This window comes from Hydra vulgaris, chromosome 04 (assembly GCF_038396675.1).
Source record: "Hydra vulgaris chromosome 04, alternate assembly HydraT2T_AEP".
Lineage (NCBI taxonomy): Eukaryota > Metazoa > Cnidaria > Hydrozoa > Anthoathecata > Hydridae > Hydra > Hydra vulgaris.
The window spans coordinates 36401620-36426500 of record NC_088923.1 but is presented as its reverse complement, the minus strand read 5'-3'; the positions used below and the strand labels follow the sequence as shown (position 1 = coordinate 36426500).

General features: G+C 29.0%; 1 protein-coding gene across 1 annotated transcript in view; it reads right to left on the bottom strand.

The window, feature by feature from the left end:
- Positions 1 to 782, bottom strand: part of LOC136079378 (putative ascorbate peroxidase) — a 31444-nt gene extending 30662 nt beyond the window's left edge. Inside the window, 1 exon segment of the mRNA XM_065795113.1 lies at positions 316 to 782. Within this exon segment, the coding sequence (XP_065651185.1) occupies positions 316 to 782 (467 nt within the window).
- Between the last annotated feature and the right edge of the window lie 24099 nt (positions 783 to 24881).

Sequence of the window (24881 nt, the reverse complement as noted above, 5' to 3'; positions counted from 1 at the left end):
TTAATCATCCGCTGCATATGCTGTGACTATCCCAGTAACACAAAATTTACTGCTCTTTTCCTTTACAATCCTCAGATCAATTTATTAGGTTGCATACAAATAAATAATCCAAATTCATCTGCATTTTAAATTTCAACAAGCTTATACGTGGATAATATTGCAGGGAGGGTTGTTTCCTTCCATAATGCGGTCTTTCTGTTTTTTCAATTTTAGATGCAATAAAAATGCTTGATCTTGCATGACAAAATATAAAAATCTCCTCTGCCATTGTTGATTGTTGTACAGCAACAAGAATTTTGGAAGATTAACAGAAACCTGCCCGTTCTGGTGAGGACAACAAACCCTATAAAGAGCTTCAAAATTAGATCTGAAAATGTAATTTTTGAAGATGGAAACTCAACGAGCTGCAGCTGCATTACTTGATTACTTGTGGATGTGCATGAACCTATCAAATTAGCTTCTGTGATTGCAATTTTATGCAATCCTTCTTGGTTAAAACGGCGCTGCAGTTCTGCAACTGAGTGGTCAATGGCTTCGAAGAGACTTTTTTTCCAGATAACATCTGTAGTTAATTGTTCTACATTACGGCTTTGAGCTCTATGCGAGAAACGAGCAGGAGCATTAACTGTGGAACTACGCTGTGCCTTAGACAGCTCGAGAGTCAGTGTGGTAGCTTTCTCGATTGCCTTTCTGTGTAATTCTGAAGCAAATTCATCAATACGCAAGTCTTGAAGTTGAGCCAGAAGGAGTTGAACACATTTTTCAGAGGCTGATGCACTCATGGACTCTGTAAAGCTTTGGCTGCCAATTCAAATTTGGAAAACAGAGCATCGCATAATAGGACTCCATAAAAGGTTTGTGCCTTAGAAACTTGTTTAACTAAGCCTGAGATTGCATCAACAAGTACTGACCTGTCGCCTGCTAGCTGAGACATTGTTTTATAAACTTCTCCATAAGTTGTCATAATATTACTAATGGCTTTTTCCCTAATGCACCATCGAGTTAGACATAAGCTGACCAAGTTCAGAGCAACATCATCTGAACCAAACAAAGATTCATACAATGCCCTTCTCTTTGATGACTCTCTTATGATTAATCCAACATCACGCACAAACTGAATTGTGTCAATAACCATTTTTACTTTAAAGCAGACCTCTTGTAAAACAAGATCCAACGAATGATTTGCGCAGTGAACATACACTGCCTGTGGGTAAGTTTCTCCGAGACGAGCTCTTCCTCCAGATAAGTGTCTGCTCATGTTACTGGCTCCATCAAATGCATAGCCAACTAGTTTATTCATGGGTATTGTGCAGCGGGTAAACACATCAATTATGGCATTATACAATGTTACAGCAGTGCTGTTCTGGCAATTGTAGAAACCATAAAGCATTCCTTTACTTTTAAAATTGGGCCTATTTACCGTATGCTGACAGAAAATTGCTCATGACCCGCCACATTTGTAGTTCCATCAGCTGTAAGGCCAAGATTTGAGCACTGATATATTTGTGACAATGCTTCGTTGAACTAAATGTGCAAACATTTGAATAATTTCATTTTGTATTGTGTCTGATATCATTGTGTCGCGTTTGTTTAACCACTCTTTCACAGAGAGTACATCTTGTACCCGTTCTAGTACAAGCTGCCATAGATTTCCATCATGATGTTCTCCTCCTCTCAATGCCAGATCCTGTCATCCTAAATATTTAATGCTTGAAAATATTACTTTCAAAACAGTTCAAGCTTTCGCCTGAGATGATGACACTTGTTCACTTAAAATGGCAGATATAGGAGTCTGTTTGGAATGCAGTATTTTCTCTGTGGCTTCTTTGTGGGGAGATGACTTTTCATAAATTGAAAATTTTTCGGTTCCTTTTTTTTCGGTTGGAAAAGCCAGAATCAACAAAATCATTAGGTTGTCGATTGCTTAAAGTTACTAGTTTCTTATTCACAGTTCCAAGCAGTTGAAACGCCAAGCAGAATCTGTCTTAGGAACATAGTGTAACCTTGGCCATTTCGCAAACCAAATACTCTTACAGGAACTTTCATACTGATCTGATGCAAATTTCTTAGTTGGGAATTTGTACGTAGAAGGGGGTTGAAAGGGATAAAAGACGAGGGCAGTACCTTTTACTGCCGGTACAGTAGGTTTGCTTGACTCAAACTTGGTAGAGAAAGTGGATGTGGTCGCCACAAATGGCTGTGTTGATGGATCAGAACCATACTGTGAGGATAAGACAGTTTCACAAGCGAAATCACCAGTTTCAGTTAGGCCCGTGTCTGACCTAAAGGATTTGGATTTGGATATTACATATATTTCACCTTTTAGTATTTGTTAAAAAAAAAATTTCAGTAGTCTTGCGATTATGGAATGCTGCCGTAAAATGATCACACTGCGTATTCTAGCTAACCTAGGCAACTATTTAGTACAATCGTCTGTTACATGATTTAAATTTAATATATTAAATGCTTACTAACCTCGCTCTTGAAAAGAAGACGTCTATAGTCTTTAAACAGGGCTTCTTTGCTTCTAAAATTGATTGATTTGTTACAGAATTGAGCAATTAAATATTAAAACAAACTTTGCTTTTTTAAATTTTATTTCATTTTCATGGAGTCTGTACTCTATACTCTGTACAATGAAATTTTTTTACTAATCGAATTCTATTGAAAAATTCTTAATTAAGTTCTCTTTTTTGTCATGGATAATGACTTTGAAACATAGACTTTTAAAAGTTGCGTTTTGACGTTTTCAAAACTGAAAATATTTTATTTTGCAACTGAATTATATGAGGGCAATATTTTCTTTTATAACAGAAAAGTATTTGACTCTACATATTTTGTTATTAAAAATTTTAAAGCTGAACTCCAAACTAACATAGGAAAGATCACGGGAATACACTTTTGAATGCAAAAGTTTTTTTCTTCAAAGTGCATAAAACTATCGCGGGTAGTGACATTTTGAAGGAGGGGGGGGGGGAGCGCAGAAGATATCCTCTGCCCTTGGTGCAGAAATATTGGGTGCGCCGTTGCCCATCCTACACCCTATGTTCCAGCGCCTATGTACTAAAATACTTACAGTTAAAAAAATTACTTAGTTTCTTACAATTGCTCGAAAGTAAAAGAAAGCAGTGTATATGCGCTGCAACGTAATCAGAAAATGGCATAGTTGAAGTTAATCGATTTGTTTTGTCATCGCAATGTCAACTCCATTATTAGGAGAAAATCACGGAGTTGACATTAACGAAGTAGACATATGTATATGCACATATAATAAAGAATACCTCATTATTACTCACCTGAAAAGCATATATAAAATCTTTTATTGTTATATTGTCCCAGTGATTTTAGGAGTACCAAACACGCTCTATAAAAATTTGACATTTTACGGAATATAAAAGTATATTATATTCCGTAAAATGTCATATAAAATACCGTATATTGACATGTCTAAAGTACCAAATTATATACCCTATTGGGCTTAATACAAACTAAAAAAATTATGTTCTATAACAATATATAACATCCTAGATGCAGGGCATTTTTAGAGTGGACATTTGTGTATACAATTTTGCTCACACTTAAGTTATGAATATCAAATAAAATGCTAGTTTATATTAACCATAAATATTACTACTTGTAGAGATGTTTTTTATGTTAATTGTACTATGATTGCGCATTAAAAGCTTCAGTTCAAAATTTTAGTAACGGAGTTAATCTAATGAGAAAATGACTTACTAACGTGCGTTGGAGAATTATAATATAAGTCATTGCGTTTACATTTTACCATGGCTACTGTTGCTTTAAAGAGAAAAGTTAATTCAAAATCAATCTAAAAAAAGAACGTTGCTTTAAGAGAATTTAAAAAAAGGATTGTTAAAGTATCAGGTTGTTATAAAATATGGCATTCCGAAAAAAAAACGCTGTCAATATTCATTAAAAAAAAAGAAAAAATTTTTGAATCCATGAAGACACAAGGGAACAAGTAAAGAGGTATGAGAATTAAAGTCAGAACATTTTAAAATTTAGATAATCTCGTTTTGAATGGCTTTAATGAATGAATTTAATGAATGAATTTAAATGTAAGGATTAGTAATGTAGCAGTATCAGCATTAACTCTAAAAATCAAAGCCAGATAGATTTCAAATTTTTATCTAAAGATTTCAAGCGTCTGATAGTTGGCTTGATCTTTGGAAAAATAGGTACAGCGTTTCTTCCAAGATGATATATGGAGAGGGTCTCCTATGCAGTTAAAAATTGGTCTGAATCCGTGGAATAGAAAAAATCTAAAAATTACTCTCATTCCTAAATAATCTGAATCTGCCTCTGATTATTTAATACTCATTTTATCAGTTAAGGCATTTTTTTTTCGTTCTTGTAAAACTTAAAGTCAAACAATTAGTGTTATAGTAAAAATTATTGGAGCATTGTTTTTAAAATTAAAAAAGTTTCAAATAAGAAACATATCTTGCTTAATTTTTGTACTAAAATTTGCGTAAAAAAAGATGGTTGGGTAAAACAAAGCAGGGTCAATAGCAATCAACAACACCCCCTCCCTCATCTTCCCACAGTATGGTATGGCACGGAATAGGAAAATTCATCAATTTTTCTTCAAAATTCAAAATGATTGAACTTTTTAATTTTTAAAATTAATTAAAAATTCAATCATTTTTTATTTAACTTTGTGAAGCATTTGTTGGCATTTCCATTTTTAAATTTGGTTACACGCGCAACAACTTTATCAAATAATTGCCTATTTGAACTGTAAACTAAATTTTTAGCTATTTTGTGTGAAAGCTGTTAGTCTAAAGCAGGCATGTCAAACTCAATTTGGTATGGGGGCCTCTTTAGCCTAAGGAAATGTTTTTAGGGCCGCTCAAGCTAATACATATTTTCTGATGAATGAAGTGTAACTCTTCAACCCAAACTGTCCTTTTGCTAAGAATTGAAGTAAACAAGATCATAATTATATTTAAAATCTATCAAATCACTGCAATATTATTAAAAAAAGTACAGAAGTTTAATTTTGCTTTATTTATTTCACACAATAAGAACACAATAAAAATGAACATGGAGTATTTTGTGATGATTATAAAAAACATAAAATTTTGGATTTTCCAGAAACTTGACATCTTTTATTCGCTGAAAGCTTAATAAGGTCTGGTTTTATGTTTTGGCTAGCTACCACTTTCATTATGGAAGACAAATGATCATCAGTAAGCCTGGACTTCTCAGGGTTTTTATTTCGTTTCATGTGCGAAAAAAGTTGCTCACAAAGATAAGTACTGCCAAACATGTTTGACAAGCAAATTGAATCATTTTCGGAAATTGATGTGGTGGTAAAAAATAATAAAACTTAGGTACACCAATATCAGTAAATTGTTGTTTGAAAACAGAATCACACTGAAGTTCAATTATTTCCATTTACAGACCTTCTTCCACTTTTTCAATATCAAAGTTGTATGGTGAGGTGAACAAAGCAAACTTTAATTTACATTTTTTTAAATCTTGAAACCTTACTTCAAATCTTGTTTTACATTGTATATATTTTTTGGGTAGCTGCTGAACATAAAATTTAGGTCTCGCAGCTTCATAGACTTGCACGTCTCAAAATGTACAAAATTTTCTTGTTCAATTTGGCGTTCCCAGAGTAAAAGCTTGGTTTGAAAAGCTCTGACATTATCAAATATTGTGGTCACCAATTTCTTCTTCCCTTGCAAAATAATATTCAGATCATTCAGGTGTTTTGTAATATCAACTAGAAAAGCAAAATCTTGAAGAAACTTGGTATTTTTTATATCTGAAATATCTCGCCCTTTTGTTTTCAAAAATTGAAATATTTCAGTTTTCAGATGACTCTGTGACATGATAACCATCAAATTTCAGAGTAATAAGGTATATCCTCATATTCACTGTCATTTTCATTCAACAATGAAGCAAACTGACGATGATTTAGCCCTCTTACTCTTATAAAGTTGACAACAGATGCTATTCTTTTAATCACATAATCCAGATCAATTGTTTTTCCGCATAATACTTCTTGGTGAATGATACAATGAAAATTGTTTATCTTTTTGCCAATTTTCTCATTTAATTTACCAACAAGACCTTTCTTTGAACCAATCTTAGCGGGTGCTCCATTAGTAACTATAGACACAAGTTTAGTAATTGGAAGTTTATACTTGTCCAGTACTTTTTCAATCTCCAAAAAGATGTCTGCACCTGTTATTGTACCATGCATTGGAATCAACTCAAGAAGTTAATCTGTAATTTCATATTTGGAATTGCAATCTCTGATAAAAACAGACTACTGAGAAACATCTTTGACATCTGTACTTTCATCAACAGCAATTGAAAAGGATTTAACATCCTTGCAGATTTTTGTTAACTGACTTCTCAAATCTGTTGCTATATCACGCTTAGCAACTGTATTACTTGAAAGGCTTATGTTGTTAAAATTATTTATTTTTTCAGGGCAAAGAATCTTTGCAGTTTTAATTAGTCAGTTTTTGATAAATTTACCGTCAGCGAAAGATCTGGAATGAAATGCAATTAAATGTGCCAGATTTTAACTTGCTTTGACTACGAGTTCATTTAATTTGTTCACAAAATGAAAAATATTTTGTTGTTTTTTTAGTTTGGCTTTGAATTCATTTAATTTGTCTGTCTCTTTATCTTTTTGATAAATTTTAAATTTTTCTTGATGAGTTTTATAGTGCCTCTTGATATTAAATTCTTTCGGCACACTAACTTTTTGTTGACAAATCAGACAAATAATACTTTCATTAATGCTCGTAAAATAGTATAGCACTTCCCATTTTGATTGATAAATTCTTTTTTCATCTTCAATTTTACGTTTTCTGCTTGCACTTGGTTTTGAATAGACATTTTAATTTTAATGACAACCAAAAATAGCTCAATGGTAAAACAACAACTACAAGATAACAACTAATCTATTAGGCCGGGTGAATAAAAAAAAGCAATTGCTTTTCCTAAGCATTTTTCGAGTAATTGTTCAGCTTTACGATAATAAAAATTTTAAGGATTTTAATCAAATTTTTGTTCACGTAAAACAATTACTAAGCGTTTTTGAAGTGAATTGCTCAGCTTTACGTAAATAAAAGTTTGAAAGATTTATATTAAATCTTTATTCACGTGAAGCTGAACAATTACTCCAAAAACGCTGAGTCAAAGCAATTGCTTTTTTATATTTACCAGCCTTATTGTCTAATATCGATTGTTAAAATTAAAATATATCGTAATAATTTTTTACCAATTTTTTATGGTTTTAATTTCAGAGTTTCAATTTTAATAAAAAGTTAGAAAATTAACTTAGTATTCATGTCCTTTTTTAATGAAGGAGTTCAGAAAACTATTTGTGATTTTTTAATTGTTGTTTTTAATAAAACATTTTTGAAATGCGTGTCTGCGGGCCGCCATATGAAATAAAATGATAAAAATGTTGGGGGCCGCCATAAAAGGTCTTGCGGGCCGCATGTAATCCGCGGGTCGCCACTTTGACATGCCTGGTCTAAAGGATAAAATAATCTAAAAGCATTCGAATCTGGCCGAGAAGAGAGAAAAGAGGCCGAATTAATTATCGAAATTGCCATTTAATTTACGTTACGCAGAAAACAAAATAAAAAAATTGTTTCAACTTTTAGGTTGAATTTCTACAAATCAGTAAGGCGGATTGAATTATAAAATTTTTACAAGATATTAGGAATTCAAAACTATTTACAAAAATAGAATGAAAATCTTATTGAAAGTGACCGGCTAAGAAAAATAAACTTCTTTTTCCTGATATCGTTCATTTAACTTATGTTACACACTTACGTTATTGTTATATAGAGGATTTACTGGTTTACTGTTATATAGAGGATTACTGATTATGCAGAGGATTTTTGTTTAACTACTATATAGAGTAATTGACAATATCAATGGTACAACCAGCAGGCCAATAAGAACTAATGATAACATAATGCGTGTAAATCTCGTACCGAACAAGAAAACTGAAAAGCAGCACCTTTTGCGAAGTCTGAAAGAGCATGAGGGGAGCCAAAATCACTAAGATTACATGCAAAGATGGAATCTTTTGCGCATCAGTTTAAACGCTAGTTTGATTTTAGATGTATTTAATCAAAAGATCATTAAGAATAAACGTGGTCATTCAATAAAATGCATTGAACGACGTCTGTCTATAGTGCAACACAGCTGGAAGAAATCAGTCATTCCGCTAAAAAGCTAAAAGCTTGGCAAAGCGACAATGGAAACTTTCTTGGGCAAGTTGAGCAGCAAGCGAAATATGATTCATTTATCGTCAAGCACAATCGATAAATCTGACAAAAATTTTAGCATAATTTAGGAAAGAATATACAAAACAAATGGATTGAATTAATAGCGAATGAAGTTTTACAGCAGATTATTTCAGTGAAAAAGTGATCGAAGTAATACTCTATTTGTTGGATTGTCGCCCAACGTCAGCAGATTGGAGCAAATGTCTGTTATCATTCAAATGATAAAATGGCCCATACAGATTAATTCACGTCAATGAAATTTTCTTGGTTTTTTAAATGTCAAGGATATGACAGCAAAGGTTTAATAAAAACGTTTAATGAAAACGTTTTGCTGTTTCTGGTTTAATGAAAACGTTTTGCTGTTTCTGGAATAAAATGGACTGAATATTAAAGACTGCAGAGAACAAGCTTATGATGATGAAGACATCATGGAGGTAAAAAGTGGTGTGCAAACAAGAATTTTAAACACTAACAACCGTACTTTATTTTTGCCGTTTCCATTGTTTTTCGATTTTAACTTGAAAACTACACAACGACCCGGCAAACCTGCACAAGTTTAAAAAATGGCATTATTTAACAGCGATTTCGAGATAAATAGTGATTTGGAATGTTTGTTTGACGTGGTTGAAGGAGGATTTTTGAACAATGACATTAACTTAATTACAGATATAGATTCTATTGTTTCTGATATTGATATTTATAGAGATAATGTCGAACAGCATGCATGCTTTCAGTGTCCCAAAGTTTACAAGACAATTAGAGGTTTAAAGAGACACATTGCATCGAAGGATATTTTAGAGAGTTTTGAAATAGATTCTTCCAAAATGTATAATACGGAGAACTCGTCTAATACATTGTCACCACTAAAGCTGAAAAGCATAGTTGAAGTATGTGCAAGTTTATTGCAAATGGACATGTGTCTGCCATTTGATATAAGAAAACAGTTCTCATGCGAGAAATTTAGTTATTCATTAGATGATGCTGAAAATCTTTGGCAAAAGTTAAAACCAATAACAGAACAATTTAAAGGCAATAGTGATTTATTTTATCAAGATTATTATGGATTGTTGAGCGAAAATCTACTAGCTTCACACTTCAGCGATCTAGCTTTGAGTAATACACTACTCACTGAAATATCTTCTCTTATATTAAACAATCTTTCTGATATAAAACCAAATACTATTGAATCTGTAAATACAACTCAGAAAATAACTGATATAGAGAGAAAGAGTTTACAATATCTTATTGGATATATTTTTCGAGAGTGTATACTAAACTTAAAAGTAGTAAAAATGTATGTAAGTATAGCCAACAGTGTGTTTCAATTTTACTGCGCTGTAGGGTTATGGAAGATGATACTCAGACACTTGTAAATATTAGAGATAGAGGGGGTTTGTGGAAAGTAAACAATATAATTCAAGATCTTTTTCTGACATGTGAGAATATTTTTCGTAAAAAAACAACACAAGTTTTTTTAAAACTAGATCCTGAAGTTCTAATCGAGTCCATGTCTACAAATTATATTGTTTTATCCCTTTATAAACAAGTTTGCAATGATCCAGAATCAACTGAAGTTAGTAAGAATTTGCTAGAGCACTTAATTACATTATTTGTAAGAGTTCGTTCATTTTCTTATGCCAAAGATATTATTGAAAAACATAAGATGAGAAAGAAAACCTGTAAAATTCGTTCATTGCGATGCGAAATAAAGAAAGCAAGTGAAGGAAATTGACATAAATATTGAACATAAAAGGCTATTTTCATAGCCACATATCTTTTTAAAACATAATGGCATAAAACTACTTTAATTCTGTTTAAAATTTTACTTCATATTTACTTAATTTATTAAAATAGTACTTCAATAAACTTTTTGTTAGCTTTTTGTTGTAAATCTCATTGTAAATTCAGGGTTATGATCAATTGCGTATTTATATATATATATATATATATATATATATATATATATATATATATATATATATATATATATATATATATATATATATATACGTAATTGATCATAACCCTGATCATTTAATATATATATATGTGTGAGTGTGTGTATATATATATATATATATATATATATATATATATATATATATATATATATATATATATATATATATATATATATATATATATATATATATATATATATATATATATATATATATATATATATATATATATATATATATATATATATATAATAAAATGTCATTGTTTTCGTTGAAAGAGGTTACACACCCCATGAACCTTGATTATACCTTAATTCCCTAATAAAAGTTTTTTTTTTTTCTCAAAAAGTATATCAACCTGGGTCTCAAAAGAACCAGAATTTTATACAAATTTTAGAAATAATTGAAAAAAATCAAAAATTAAATTTGATCTTAAAAATTTTTTTTAAACCAAAAATTATTAAGATCAAAATTATTAATAATTTTGTGACATTTAGTAGCAATATCTTTCTAAAAAGATTTTCAGAAGGAAGAATAAAAATATTTTTTTAATAATTAAAAAGAGCTATTTATAGAAAAGAAATGTTTCTTTTTGCACCTCAATAACCTTACTCGCATGGGGCAATTTTCAGTTGCTACGGTACTGGCTGAGCCAATAAAATAAAATTTTATTGAAATGAATTAATTTTAGTTACCTTAAAGATATTCTTTTGACTGTAGTGACAAAGTATTTCATCACTACATAGTCACACAAGTGATGAAGTACTTCATCGCTTTCATTTAACATATATTTTTTCAAAGCAAACTTTGATCACACCTACGACCATCGGTCACAGTCCCCCTTTATTTACTTATAAATAATTATGCAAGCAAATAGAAAACAAGCAAATGTTATTCCAAGTGAATTAAAATTATAAGTATTGATCTTGTTTATTTTAAATGTTTACTATACCTATGGCAGAATTAGTCTAAGACGTGGGGGGCAAGCTGACCCCCATGTCCCCTACAACAGTCAAACCGCGCCCCCTAAAATATTCAAAAAAATAATTTTTCTTTTAAATAACCCTCAGGAGGGGGTCCAAAATCAGTCGTTTAACTTACTTGAACTTGATGGAAGCCCGCCAATTTATTTTAATAAAATATGCCAATCGTATTTTGTTTAGAAATATTTTTTTGAAGAAAAACACAATGCCTTTATACTAATTCATTTATAGATACTCTTACCATTATAAATATAATGACAAATAATGCTTTTAAAACTTTGTGGTTATGAAAATAACCTTTTTATTTCAATTAATAAATGTGAAAAAGCAGAACTTAATGTTGGTTTGTAATTTGAATTAACTTTGAACTATTTTATTTTCTTTTTGGTAAAAGATTATTTTCAATATCCATGATATTATTGTTAGTAGATTGAATGTTACCAGTAATTGGACGAACTGAAAATTGTGACTTGATTGTATTGTCATTGTAGCCAAAATCTTTGATAGATGGATTATCTTTTCTGCGACCAATTGCACGTTGTCTTCCAAAATAGTTTTCAAGGTCATCTTGGCAGAATCTTTCAGAAAATACAAATCGAACACCATTTTCAAGTAAAAATTTAACAACTTCTTTAAATGAATGCACTGTAATTTGCAAACCTTTATAAGTTTGAGAAGAAATTAACACTTTTGATTTTGAGCTCTCATCAAAACTTCCTTCTTGTTGATCTATAGATTCTTTCCACAATTTAAAGTATAAGAGGAAGTTATCTAACCAAGCAAATCTTGAATCATCTACTGATTCATAAGGTTTTAAAAATGGCTTTCTTTTTGTTATATGCTCAACACTGTTCTTTACATTCAAACAATCAAAAAACATATCCATCATTAAACAAAATTCTCAGTTCCAGCAGCTTCTGGTGGTCCAAACTGCTTTAAAACATTTCCTACCGTTTCGCTCAATACTTGGGATGCAAGACGTACCCTCATCACAGAATATGGTGTTAAGTTTACATGATCGCTTGTTAGTTTAGGAACAAGTTTTAAACCTCTTTCTAAATAAGAATTATAAAATGTTGAAATATGATTCCAAAGAAGAAAAAATCCACTATTCCACATGTAGCGTGATTTACATCCAGAACCAGAATTACGTAGACAGTTTCGAGAAGTTTTGATTAGATGAGGTACATCTGCAAAGAAAAAGATGAATCTATTATCATTACTAAATAAGTTTTTAGTGCGATACATAATTTTTTTCCCTGAGCCACCATCTAATTTCTTATGCATTTTGAAAAACTTCCTATTTGGAGATGCACCATCTGCAGTTGCAGCTATGACTTTCAAATTTATGCTCTCCAGATAACGCACTGCTTTCCAAAATATTGGCATAAGTTGTGTCGATGTTACTCCAGTTGTGGCAAATGTTGCTAGACTATAGGAAAGTGGGTTTACTATACTTTTAACATGAAAAACTAAAACATAAGAGGCTAGCTCTCTCACATTTTTAAGTGTTGCATAGTTAGTTTGAATATCTCCTAAATCTACGAATCCAATTAACTCACCAGAGTATTTATCCCAAACCAAATCTTCTTGAACTTTCATTTCATCAAACAGAATTGTAACAAATCGTTCAGAACTAGAGAAGTTAGAAGTTTTATTTGCAAGATCATTAATGACTTGAGGATTAAAACCTCTTGAAGGATGTATATAATTTTTGTAGTCTCTCAAGGTGCGTAAACTTGGAAGAACTAAAAATCCTGAACCAGTCTTACTATCAAAACGCAAATCAGAATATGCTGACGAAGATTTAGCTGCTAAATTGAGACAAAATTTTATTATCATTGGATGATATTTTACACTACAGGGGCTAGAAGCTTTAATATACTTTTGCTGCTCATTCCAAAATAGTTTCATGAAGTCTGGAATATTTTTTTGATTAAAACCAGAGTACAATGTTTTAAGGTCTTGATCAAGTTCTAAATTAACTTTTTCACTTTCCATATTCAAAACTGTTTTTATATGTTCAATCTGATTTTCCAACTGTTTGCATTTTAAACGATGTTGTTGTAAACTTAATTTAATTCGTTCGGTGGAGGTAAATTTAAGAGGAGCATTCAGCTTTGCAGGTTGGTTTAATGTTTTATTTTTATTATTTACTTCATAATTAGCTTTAAGTTGCAAAGAATGGCATGAATAACAACAACTCTGGGATTTTATTAAAATATTACAATTAAGTGAACGATAAAACTCATCTTGATTTAATCTAGGTTTAAGAGGAAGTTGCTTAAAAAGCAAGTAGTTAAATTTTTTAGTTATAACATGCTTTTCAAATTCAAAGTTTTGGTTGATTAAGTCTAAACTTTTTACTTCAACACCAGGACAAAGAACAAGAGTTTCAATATGACTTATAAATTTTGATAAAGAAACATTTAAAAAAGATCCTTTATATTGAAGGTACAAAAGATGATCTATTGGTAACATCTAACCAAAAATTCTTACACAATAGTCTAGCAACTCGTCGACATAAATTTCATACTTTGGTAAAATATGTTCTGGAGAATTACAAGTAATTACTATAAATCTATCATCCAAAGAAATTTTCCAACAATCATCAAGAGAGAGCTTTAAAATACGTTTTGTAAAATCATCAAAAGATTTGTAACATGACGTTGTAGTTCGAGAAATTAACTCTTGCGTCACTAAAAACTCCTCACGTTTTGTAATGGATATTGAACTTCGCTGTGATTGATTACTTTTCTTAGGGAGATTTAGAGTTGGCAATGCTCCATCCTTTAAAATTTTTCGAGATGAGTAAACCCAAAATTGATCTTCAGTAAAGTGAAGCTCGCAAATATAAATGTTGAAGGAATCAATTCGTTTTTTCAAAGAATCATCGATGAGTCTGTCTCTAGTAATTACGTTAATAAGCTCATTACTCCATTTCTTATTTGCATCATTAGTTGGAGTAGGAACTTTGAAAATGCTGATACCTTTGTGTCTTCTTGAAGTTGAACAACCAAATATTGCACAATTAGCACCAGGCATATCAAAAAAAATCAATTTCAATAAAAATAGAAAGACAACTTTAAAAAATAACAGGCAACAGCTAACAACAACAATCTTTTTGTGCAGGTTCGGAAGTCCGGAAACGAGAAAAAACAGTATGAAAGAGTTAAAACAATGCGCTATTGTTCGCTTCCAAACTATATCTTTCTTATAACTATGAAAATACTTACAAAAGTTTTCTTATGAGTCTATGTTTATTAAAAAGTATTTTAATTCATAAAAACGCTTCAAAAGCGTTTTTATGCGTTTTTTAAGCGTTTTTTTTGTCGTTTTACTTTTCGATTCAAAACTTCACTTTTTAATCCAAAATAAATTTAGAAATCATAAATTATTATTTTACAAATACTCTAATTTCCGCTTAACACTTTTATATAAATAGTATTTAAATTTAAAATATATTTACTTCATTTAAGAAAAGAAAAGTTGAAAATATTTGTTTACAAATTTAATTCGTCATTTGTAGAAAGGGCAAAGAGCGGCTTCACTTTTAACATCTAGTTTATATAATATATTATGGCTTTAACTAACGAAAGTTAAATTATGCCTGAAGTAGTATGGAACTAATTGGTCTAATCAGATCTAGATCTGGATATAAAATGGATCTATATATAAATTAGTTGTGCAACGAAAAAATTCGTCAGCATGTCGATAAATTGCATAAGGACTTTGCAGTTAGATTGTAAAGTTCTTTAAGTATAAATAAGCCTTATTTATGATGTCCGACATTTGTTATAATGTACGAATGGCTTTAGAGCAAAAAGATGTACTTTAATGAAATCAATTGTTTATAATGCAATATTTACTTTATTCTATAATGCAATAATGCAACAAATTATCTTCACTGAAGATAATTTGTTGCTTTATTTGCAGTTTTATGAATTAACAAAAAGTAAAAACATATGCTCAGCTGAGTGAATTACAAACTGCTAACATAGCTTTGTGATAATGCTGCTGTTATACTTGCATATGTAAACATACATATTTTTTTATAAAGATATAAATTTTTTTTTATATATTATTAAATTATAAAATATATATATATATATTCAGTTGCGATCAAAAGTTTGGAAAATCTTAAAAATTTTGCATAAAATTTAAAATATTTGTTTAAAAATATTTTTTTACATTGAAAATTCGGAGTAATTATTATTACATACATGCAAAAACCTCTAAACTTGTTTTAGTTATTACTTGTTGTTATTTTAGCAAAAAATAATAAAATAATTATAGGAAAAACTAATGAATTAGCAACAGAAAAACGTGCTCAGATTATTATTCTACGTGAACAAGGATTGACCTTGACTTCTATTGTTGCACGTTTAAACGTAACACATAGCTGCATTATAAGAACATTAAAGCGATATCAAGAAACTGGTGATTTTAACAGCAAAGCTAGAACTGGACGACCAAAGATGACTACTTAAAGGGCAGATAATTGCATTCACTGCTATACAAAAGCACATCCGTTTGCCAGTCCTTCTGAAATTTCATCTGAAATATTCCCATCTGGTGTTGCATCAAGTGTTGTGATAATTAGAAGACATTTGTACAAACAATTTCCCTTAAATAGCTATGTTCCGGTAAAAAAAACCTTGCCTTTCTCAAAAAAATATCAGAGACCGAATTACCTTCTGTCAAAAATGCAAGCACTAATCAGAGGAAAATTGGGAGAATGTAATATTTAGTAATGAATCACTAATCGAACAATTTGGTTGTTGTTCTACAAGTGTTAGACGCCCGCCTTGCCAACGATACAACCCCCAGTATTTGCTTTCTACAGTATAATATCTTGAAATACTTAAAGAAAAACTTAAAAGATTTATGAACATCGCAAATACCCACAAGTTTCAGCATAACGGAGCACCCTGTTACAAGACCAAGCTTGTGAGCAGTTGGTTGCGTGAGAATGGGGTTGAGATTATTGGCCCCTGGCCTGGTAATTCACCCAACCTCAATCCCATTGAAAACTGCTGGAATCATCTTAAAGCAAAGTTCAGAAACTAAAACCCTCATCTTCGGATGATTTACAAGAATAAAATAGGCAGGTATGGACTCTACTTATGACTACTGAATATTTAAGAAAGCTCATTCAATCTATGCCTACCCGCATAGCTAACTGTTTAAATGCTAAAGGACATCATACCAAGTACTAACCTTAAGTATTTAATTCGTAAAACATTAATTAATTGAAACACTAAGTTACTATTTTTGTCAATCGTAATGGTTACTAATAAATTTGATAAAATAAATGAATAATTTAATGTAAATTTTGATCTTTTATGCAGTGTTCCAAACTTTTGATCGCGACTATATATATATATATATATATATATATATATATATATGTATATTTATAAGATATATTATTAACAACAATAAATAGAATGCTGTTCAATTTATATATTTTAGTAAAAAAGTTGAAAAGATTATTTATTTACCTATAGGAGTTTTTTTCTTTTTTACTTTCAGGAGTATAATTTTAACTTGAACTTATAATCCTAATTTTTGAATATCAACAAATTTTTACCATTTTGTTGGTATTGCCTTTTTTTTCCTTCTGATTCCTAGGTACTTTCAATCCTTTTCTTTTCTTCTTCTTTCTTTTGGTTTCTTTTTTTATAATCTCAAGCGCATCATAACAAATCGTGGGTCCTCACAATATGGCCGCAAAAACATTTTTTCGGCTTTAATTTCGATATAAGAGATGCGCTATCCAGTAAATATAAATATCAGTGATTGCGACATATAATTTTACTTTTTTAATTAAGACTTCGAGTTTTTAAGTAAAATGAAGAAGGCGACGGCTAAAACAACAGATTAGTTTTTCTCGGCATGCATGCATTATTTATTTTTAATCAAAAAAACTTGTTTCAAACCTTTTTTTTTCAACATTACCTTTAATATTAACGTGTGTTGGGAGTTTGGGATCTTTTTAATCAAAAAAACTTTTTTTAAAGTTTCTTTTAGAAATATATTTATCTATGAATAAAAGCCTCCAAAACTCTGGGACCGAGGGCTATAGCACTGGCAATGTAACTCCATAAGGGAATATGCAAATGTTTTTAAAACTTTAAAAAGTTTAACAAAAAATATACCTACTGAACACAACCAAATTTTTAGATAAATAACAGATTTAGATAATGCAATCTTCAAAATGTTATCTTAAGAAAATTTTTACTAAGCACTGCTAATTATAACATTAAATTTTGGATGCTGGAATAAAACAACACATTAACATACAATTCTATTTAGGTAAGAACCCGTAAAAGACCAAGTAACACTTTTAAACAAAAGCTAAAAACACTAAACTATACAGGCAGTTACCAGATTTGATCTAAAATAAATTCAAAATATACAAACAAAACTTTTAGAAACAATCCTTTAGGTTATTTTTTTAATAAATAAAAGTAACTGGCAGGTAACACATTTAAGAATGACTGAACAAATAAAAAACATAACTTTTAGACGGTGCTTAAGACTTATAAAATTTGGCACCAACCATAAACTGTATAATTTAAATAAAATAAGGTTTACTAATAAAAAGTATAAATAACTGACAGTTACAGCTGGGTATAAAGCTTTAGACAGCATCAATCAGTTGTATTTTTTATGGAAAAAGTGTTGCTTATATTATAATTGACAACACACAAAATCTTTATTTTAAAAAGTATATGTTTACATATAAAAACATAAGTTTTATGTATATATATATATATATATATATATATATATATATATATATATATATATATATATATATATATATATATATATATATATATATATATATATATATATATATAAATATATATATATATAAATATATATATAAATATATATATATATATATATATATATATATATATATATATATATATATATATATTTATATATATATTTATATATATATATATTTATATATATATATATATATATATATATATATATATATATATATATATATATATATATATATATATATATATATATATATATATATATATATATATATATACATAAAACTTATGTTTTTATATGTAAACATATACTTTTTAAAATAAAGATTTTGTGTGTTGTCAATTATAATATAAGCAACACTTTTTCCATAAAAAATACAACTGATTGATGCTGTCTAAAGCTTTATACCCAGCTGTAACTGTCAGTTATTTATACTTTTTATTAGTAAACCTTATTTTATTTAAATTATACAGTTTATGGTTGGTGCCAAATTTTATAAGTCTTAAGCACCGTCTAAAAGTTATGTTTTTTATTTGTTCAGTCATTCTTAAATGTGTTACCTGCCAGTTACTTTTATTTATTAAAAAAATAACCTAAAGGATTGTTTCTAAAAGTTTTGTTTGTATATTTTGAATTTATTTTAGATCAAATCTGGTAACTGCCTGTATAGTTTAGTGTTTTTAGCTTTTGTTTAAAAGTGTTACTTGGTCTTTTACGGGTTCTTACCTAAATAGAATTGTATGTTAATGTGTTGTTTTATTCCAGCATCCAAAATTTAATGTTATAATTAGCAGTGCTTAGTAAAAATTTTCTTAAGATAACATTTTGAAGATTGCATTATCTAAATCTGTTATTTATCTAAAAATTTGGTTGTGTTCAGTAGGTATATTTTTTGTTAAACTTTTTAAAGTTTTAAAAACATTTGCATATTCCCTTATGGAGTTACATTGCCAGTGCTATAGCCCTCGGTCCCAGAGTTTTGGAGGCTTTTATTCATAGATAAATATATTTCTAAAAGAAACTTTAAAAAAAGTTTTTTTGATTAAAAAGATCCCAAACTCCCAACACACGTTAATATTAAAGGTAATGTTGAAAAAAAAAGGTTTGAAACAAGTTTTTTTGATTAAAAATAAATAATGCATGCATGCCGAGAAAAACTAATCTGTTGTTTTAGCCGTCGCCTTCTTCATTTTACTTAAAAACTCGAAGTCTTAATTAAAAAAGTAAAATTATATGTCGCAATCACTGATATTTATATTTACTGGATAGCGCATCTCTTATATCGAAATTAAAGCCGAAAAAATGTTTTTGCGGCCATATTGTGAGGACCCACGATTTGTTATGATGCGCTTGAGATTATAAAAAAAGAAACCAAAAGAAAGAAGAAGAAAAGAAAAGGATTGAAAGTACCTAGGAATCAGAAGGAAAAAAAAGGCAATACCAACAAAATGGTAAAAATTTGTTGATATTCAAAAATTAGGATTATAAGTTCAAGTTAAAATTATACTCCTGAAAGTAAAAAAGAAAAAAACTCCTATAGGTAAATAAATAATCTTTTCAACTTTTTTACTAAAATATATAAATTGAACAGCATTCTATTTATTGTTGTTAATAATATATCTTATAAATATACATATATATATATATATATATATATATATATATATATATATATATATATATATATGTATATATATATATATACATATATATATATATTCATATTACGTTATTATCTATGATGTAAAATAGTTTTGTGTTTGTAAAAGTTGTAGTTTTTGATGATTAAATAATACAAGTTTACTTGATGTTTTTCTTATTTTTTCCGTGACATTTTATCAGTAGCTTGTTTTCCCAGATCATAAAGTCTGACTTTGTAATAACATTGAGAAATTATTTTGATTAATTTAAAAACATGGTTTTCATTAATACCAGTATCAAATATATGTTTACGTAATTCTCTAAATATAACAGGTCCAAAACTTTTTAAAACTGAACTAGATATAACTTCTGGGACCTTTTTGGACTGTGGCAGTTTTCCAGGTATTGTTGCTAGCATTCTTGTAATTTTTTTTTCAGTTTCTTCGAAAACAATAATAACATCTTTTGTTGGTTTTATAAGACCACCATTATGCTTTACTTTAAGAAAAATAGATTCTGGAGCATGTTTTTTAGAACCAAGTGCATGACAACATAACATACAAAATATTTGCTTTTTGCCATTTTAACAACGAAGCCAGATATATAAGAAAGAACTGGTTTTTTATACTCAGTTAAAAACGAAACAACAGTAATAAAAGAATAATCATGATCAGTAGTCTTTGGTGTTCTTTCAGATGATTTGTATTTTCTGATTATGTTTTCTGATTTAATATTCAAACTGCTATTATTTATTGTAACTGAATTATCTAAGACATTTAAAATATTTTCTGCTTGTAATCTTTCAAAATTCCCTGATACTCCTTAATATATGGCTCCGAAGAAAAAGTCGTTTATATGCTGTAGTGAACTGTTTCGCTGTTGGGTTATTGTTAAATCCTCCTGATCCTCGCATTGAACCAAAAACAACTCAAGATGGTCTTATATGTTAGAAGATATTTCAAAGGTGCTTCAGGAATTTCAGCAAGGTTATAAAATATACATATATATAAATATATATATATATATATATATATATATATATATATATATATATATATATATATATATATATATATATATATGTAAATATATATATATATCTATATATATCTATATATATATATATATATATATATATATATATATATATATATATATATATATATATATATATATAGATATATATATATATACACTGTCCTCCAAAACATTAGCAACCAAATAAAAAAATGCTTTTTTTTCACTTTGAATACAAATTACAGCAATTTTATTTTTTTAATTACGCTTTAAATACAAAAAATGCCTAATATTACATATAAGAAAAAAGATTTGTACATAGTAAGACTACATGAAAATGAATAAACTTGTTTTTTTGTTTTTATTCGTATTTTAACGCAAAAAGTGGTCCTCCAAAACATTAGCAACTTTTTATAATTACTCACGAAAAACTCACGGAAAATTAGCAGCACAAGTATGGAAATAATGCCCAAGGGAATTGTTGTGTTGTAATTATTAGTACTTAACCAATGAGAATCAACTAATTGTTAATTTTTGTCCAGAGATGAATATGGAGTGCTGCAATAATTAAAATATTAATTTAAGGTCGCGTATATATGCTGTTTTGGATTATAATGGTAGGAAACAAGTATAATTTAGCTTTTTGAGAACGTAATGTAAAAGATTACATGAAAGGAGTCAAACAAAAGGAAATCACAACAAAATACTCCATTAACAAGTCAATTGTATGTCGAATAATCAAACGAATTTATAAAGGTAGTCCTTTAAAAACAGAACATAAGGGCGGAAGACTACTCAAAACATGTCGTTTCACGGATCAAAAAATTATTCGTCATGTTAAAAAAAATCCTTTTGACAGCGCTAATAATTCTATTAAAAAACTGAAACTTTCCGTGTCTCAAAATACAGTTAGTAGACAGTTACAACTTTCAGGACTTTTGAGCTTTAGAGCAGCAAAAAAACCTTTCATTTCTCAGAAGAATAGAAAAGCTAGAATTGAGTTTGCAAATTCGTATAGAGACTGGAATATAAATGATTGGAATAGAGTACTCTGGAGCGATAAGTCAAAGTACAATTTGAAAGGTCCTGATGGAAATTTGAAGATACGTAGACCTAAAGGTAAACGCTTAGATCCTAAATACACAAGAGGAACAATCAAGCATGGTGGTGAAAAAGTGCAATGGTTTAGGGTTGTTTTTCTGGTTTTAGTTGAGTTGAACCTATTTACCGACTAAATGGCATTATGGATCAGTATGTTTATTGTGATATTCTCAAGGAAAAAGTGGTTCCTCATACTGATAACTATATGCCTCTTTTATGGACATTTTAACAAGACAACGACCCCAAACACACCTCTAAACTCGTTAAAGAATGGTTAAAGAATGGTTTGAAATCAAATTAAAGTAATGAAATAACCAACTCAATCACCTGATCTCAACCCAATTGAAAATTTATGGTACCAAGTTGAACTCTCCCTAAAACATAAAGGACCCTTCAAAAACGCCGATGAGCTATATAAAGCTATTGAAATCACGTGGAATGAGATTACACAAGAAAAAATTAATAAACTCATAGACTCTATGCCAAGAAGATGTTCCTTGATCCTAAAAAGTAAAGGATATGCCATTAACTATTGATATTAACATTTATTATGGTAGTTTTAAAAAAGATGCTAATGTTTTAGAGGACCACGTTTTTGCGTTAAAATACCAATACAAACAAAAATCACTTTTTTCAAGTAGTCTTATTATGTTAAAATCTTTTTTCTTATATGTAACATTAACCATTTTTTTAATTTAAAGCGTAATTAAAAAAACAAAAATGCTGTAATAAGTAGAAAATTTTTTTGACTTTAATTAGTTGCTAATGTTTTGGAGGACAGTGTATACATATATATATATAAATATATATATTTATATATATATATATATATATATATATATATATATATATATATATATATATATATATATATATATATATACACACACACATATATATATATATACACACACATATATATATATATATATATATAATATATATATATATATATATATATATATATATATATATATATATATATATAGTACATACAAATATATAACTTTGCAATTTTCAGATATAAGTTTAACTTTACAAAATATTTCAACCTGCTTAATACTTTTTATAGTCATTAAAAATCCAATGAACCCAGTTTTTTTTTCTTGTTGTACGCAACAATCTATAAGATGAGTAAGTTTAAAATATAATCATATGCTTCATCAAGAAATTTATCCCATAAATGCTTTTTACTCATTTTTAGTGCGGATTTATAACCTTTAGCAAACGGATTTCTTGAGTTTAAAATGTCAATCTATCAAATATACTAATAAATTTAACTGTTGCATCACTTCCTTGAAACTGCACTAATTTAAGATCATTGCAACAGAACTCTATTGCATTAGCTACACTTGAAATAATTGCCTGATCAGCATGATTTACTTTCAATTTTTGTTGAAAGTAATCTTGCTGCTCAGGCAATTAGTTCAAGTGTAACTCCAAATAATATGAGCTAGTCTTAGTTTAGTTCCAAGACGTATCCTTCATTTTTTGGCAGTTTTTGAAGATAAACTATATATTTCCATGAAATTACATTGTTTTTGCTATCAAACAAAACATCGCTATCTGCGAAGCAATTCTGAATTAGGTTAAGCATGTGACAAATATCAAGGAGAGTATGAACTTTTTTTTATCAGAGTTAAGAGGATGAGTGAAAAAGTGTTTATTTTAAAAGCATCAATTGAAACAACAAAGTTTGATAACATGGAAATGTGACATGAGGGTCCATCACATGTTAGTGATATGACTTCAACACCAAATCTGTCAACCTTTTAATACATAAGTTTACAATGTTTGCTCGTTCGACACCATTTAACCCATCTATAAAAAAATATCCACATGGAACTTTCTATAAACTGTTTATACTAACACCCATGAGAACTAGGGCATCTTTTGCAATCGGGGATAAATCATCTTGTATGCCGTTCCCAAGATCAACACACCCCTTAAATGCTTTTCCATCCCATGATATGTGTTTTTTGATAGCGATTTCATCTAACATAAGTGAGCAGATGACTTTAAATCCTAACTTTTCAGTTTCTATAACCTTGTATTTAAGTGCTGCAAACGCTGGCTTTGTTAAACTTGGTTCTGCTGAAATTTTTCCATACCATTTCCTAATTTTTAATTGATGTGGTAAATTAAAATTAAATATTTTTTGCACATAATCATAAGCTTTACTTGAATAAAACTGCAAGGCAAAGGATTTGATTTCTTCTAAATATTTAAATTCTTTACCATGACTTTTACACATAATCATTCTTCTGGTTAGAGATTGCGGAACTTCTGAAAATGTTTTTAAAAGAATTTTTTCACAATTTGGTGATATTTTTTGTTTTTGACCTTCTTTTTCAAAGACACAATTATCTTGTTTCTACGATCTGTTATTTTTTTTTGTGGAGTTAAACTGCAACTATATACTTTTTTTGAGGAGCCAAGTTTCATGCAGATAGCTATAACACCAGTTTCAAAATCACTTTTTTCAGAATTTTCAAAAGTTGATCTATTAACAGGAACTTTTCTCTTTTTCATTTTCTAATTTTGAAAGAAAAAAAAATTATATGTAATATATACTATATATACATTTTTTTTTTGCGTCACTCGTTCTTTCTTTTAGATAAGAGAAATGAAAGTTTAATTGTAACTTTTCTTTGAATAAATGAGAATTGGAAGAGAAAATTGCTTGAAAACTTGTATTTGTCAATTTTGTTAGTTTTTTAATTTTCCGTGTTTAGGGACAAATGCCAAATAAAACACATAGTTTGGGAAATACCAAGTGTAATGTTTTTTAACGCGCTTAACGACATTAGACAATTTTTTATAATTGACAATTTAAATAACCATCTATCTTGAATTATTGCCATTAATTAATGTGTTAGGCATTGCGTTAATTAATAATAGTTTCTCCGTATTTTTGTTAAATGTTAATTTGTATAAAACGCGCAAAAATACATATACGTACTTCATGTTTTTAATTTCATGGTTATAAAATATTGAACAGTAAACTTATAATCAAAACTTATAATGCCGACTTGTGCTGTTATTGGTTGTACTCAGGGGCGTGTACAGGAATTTTTTTG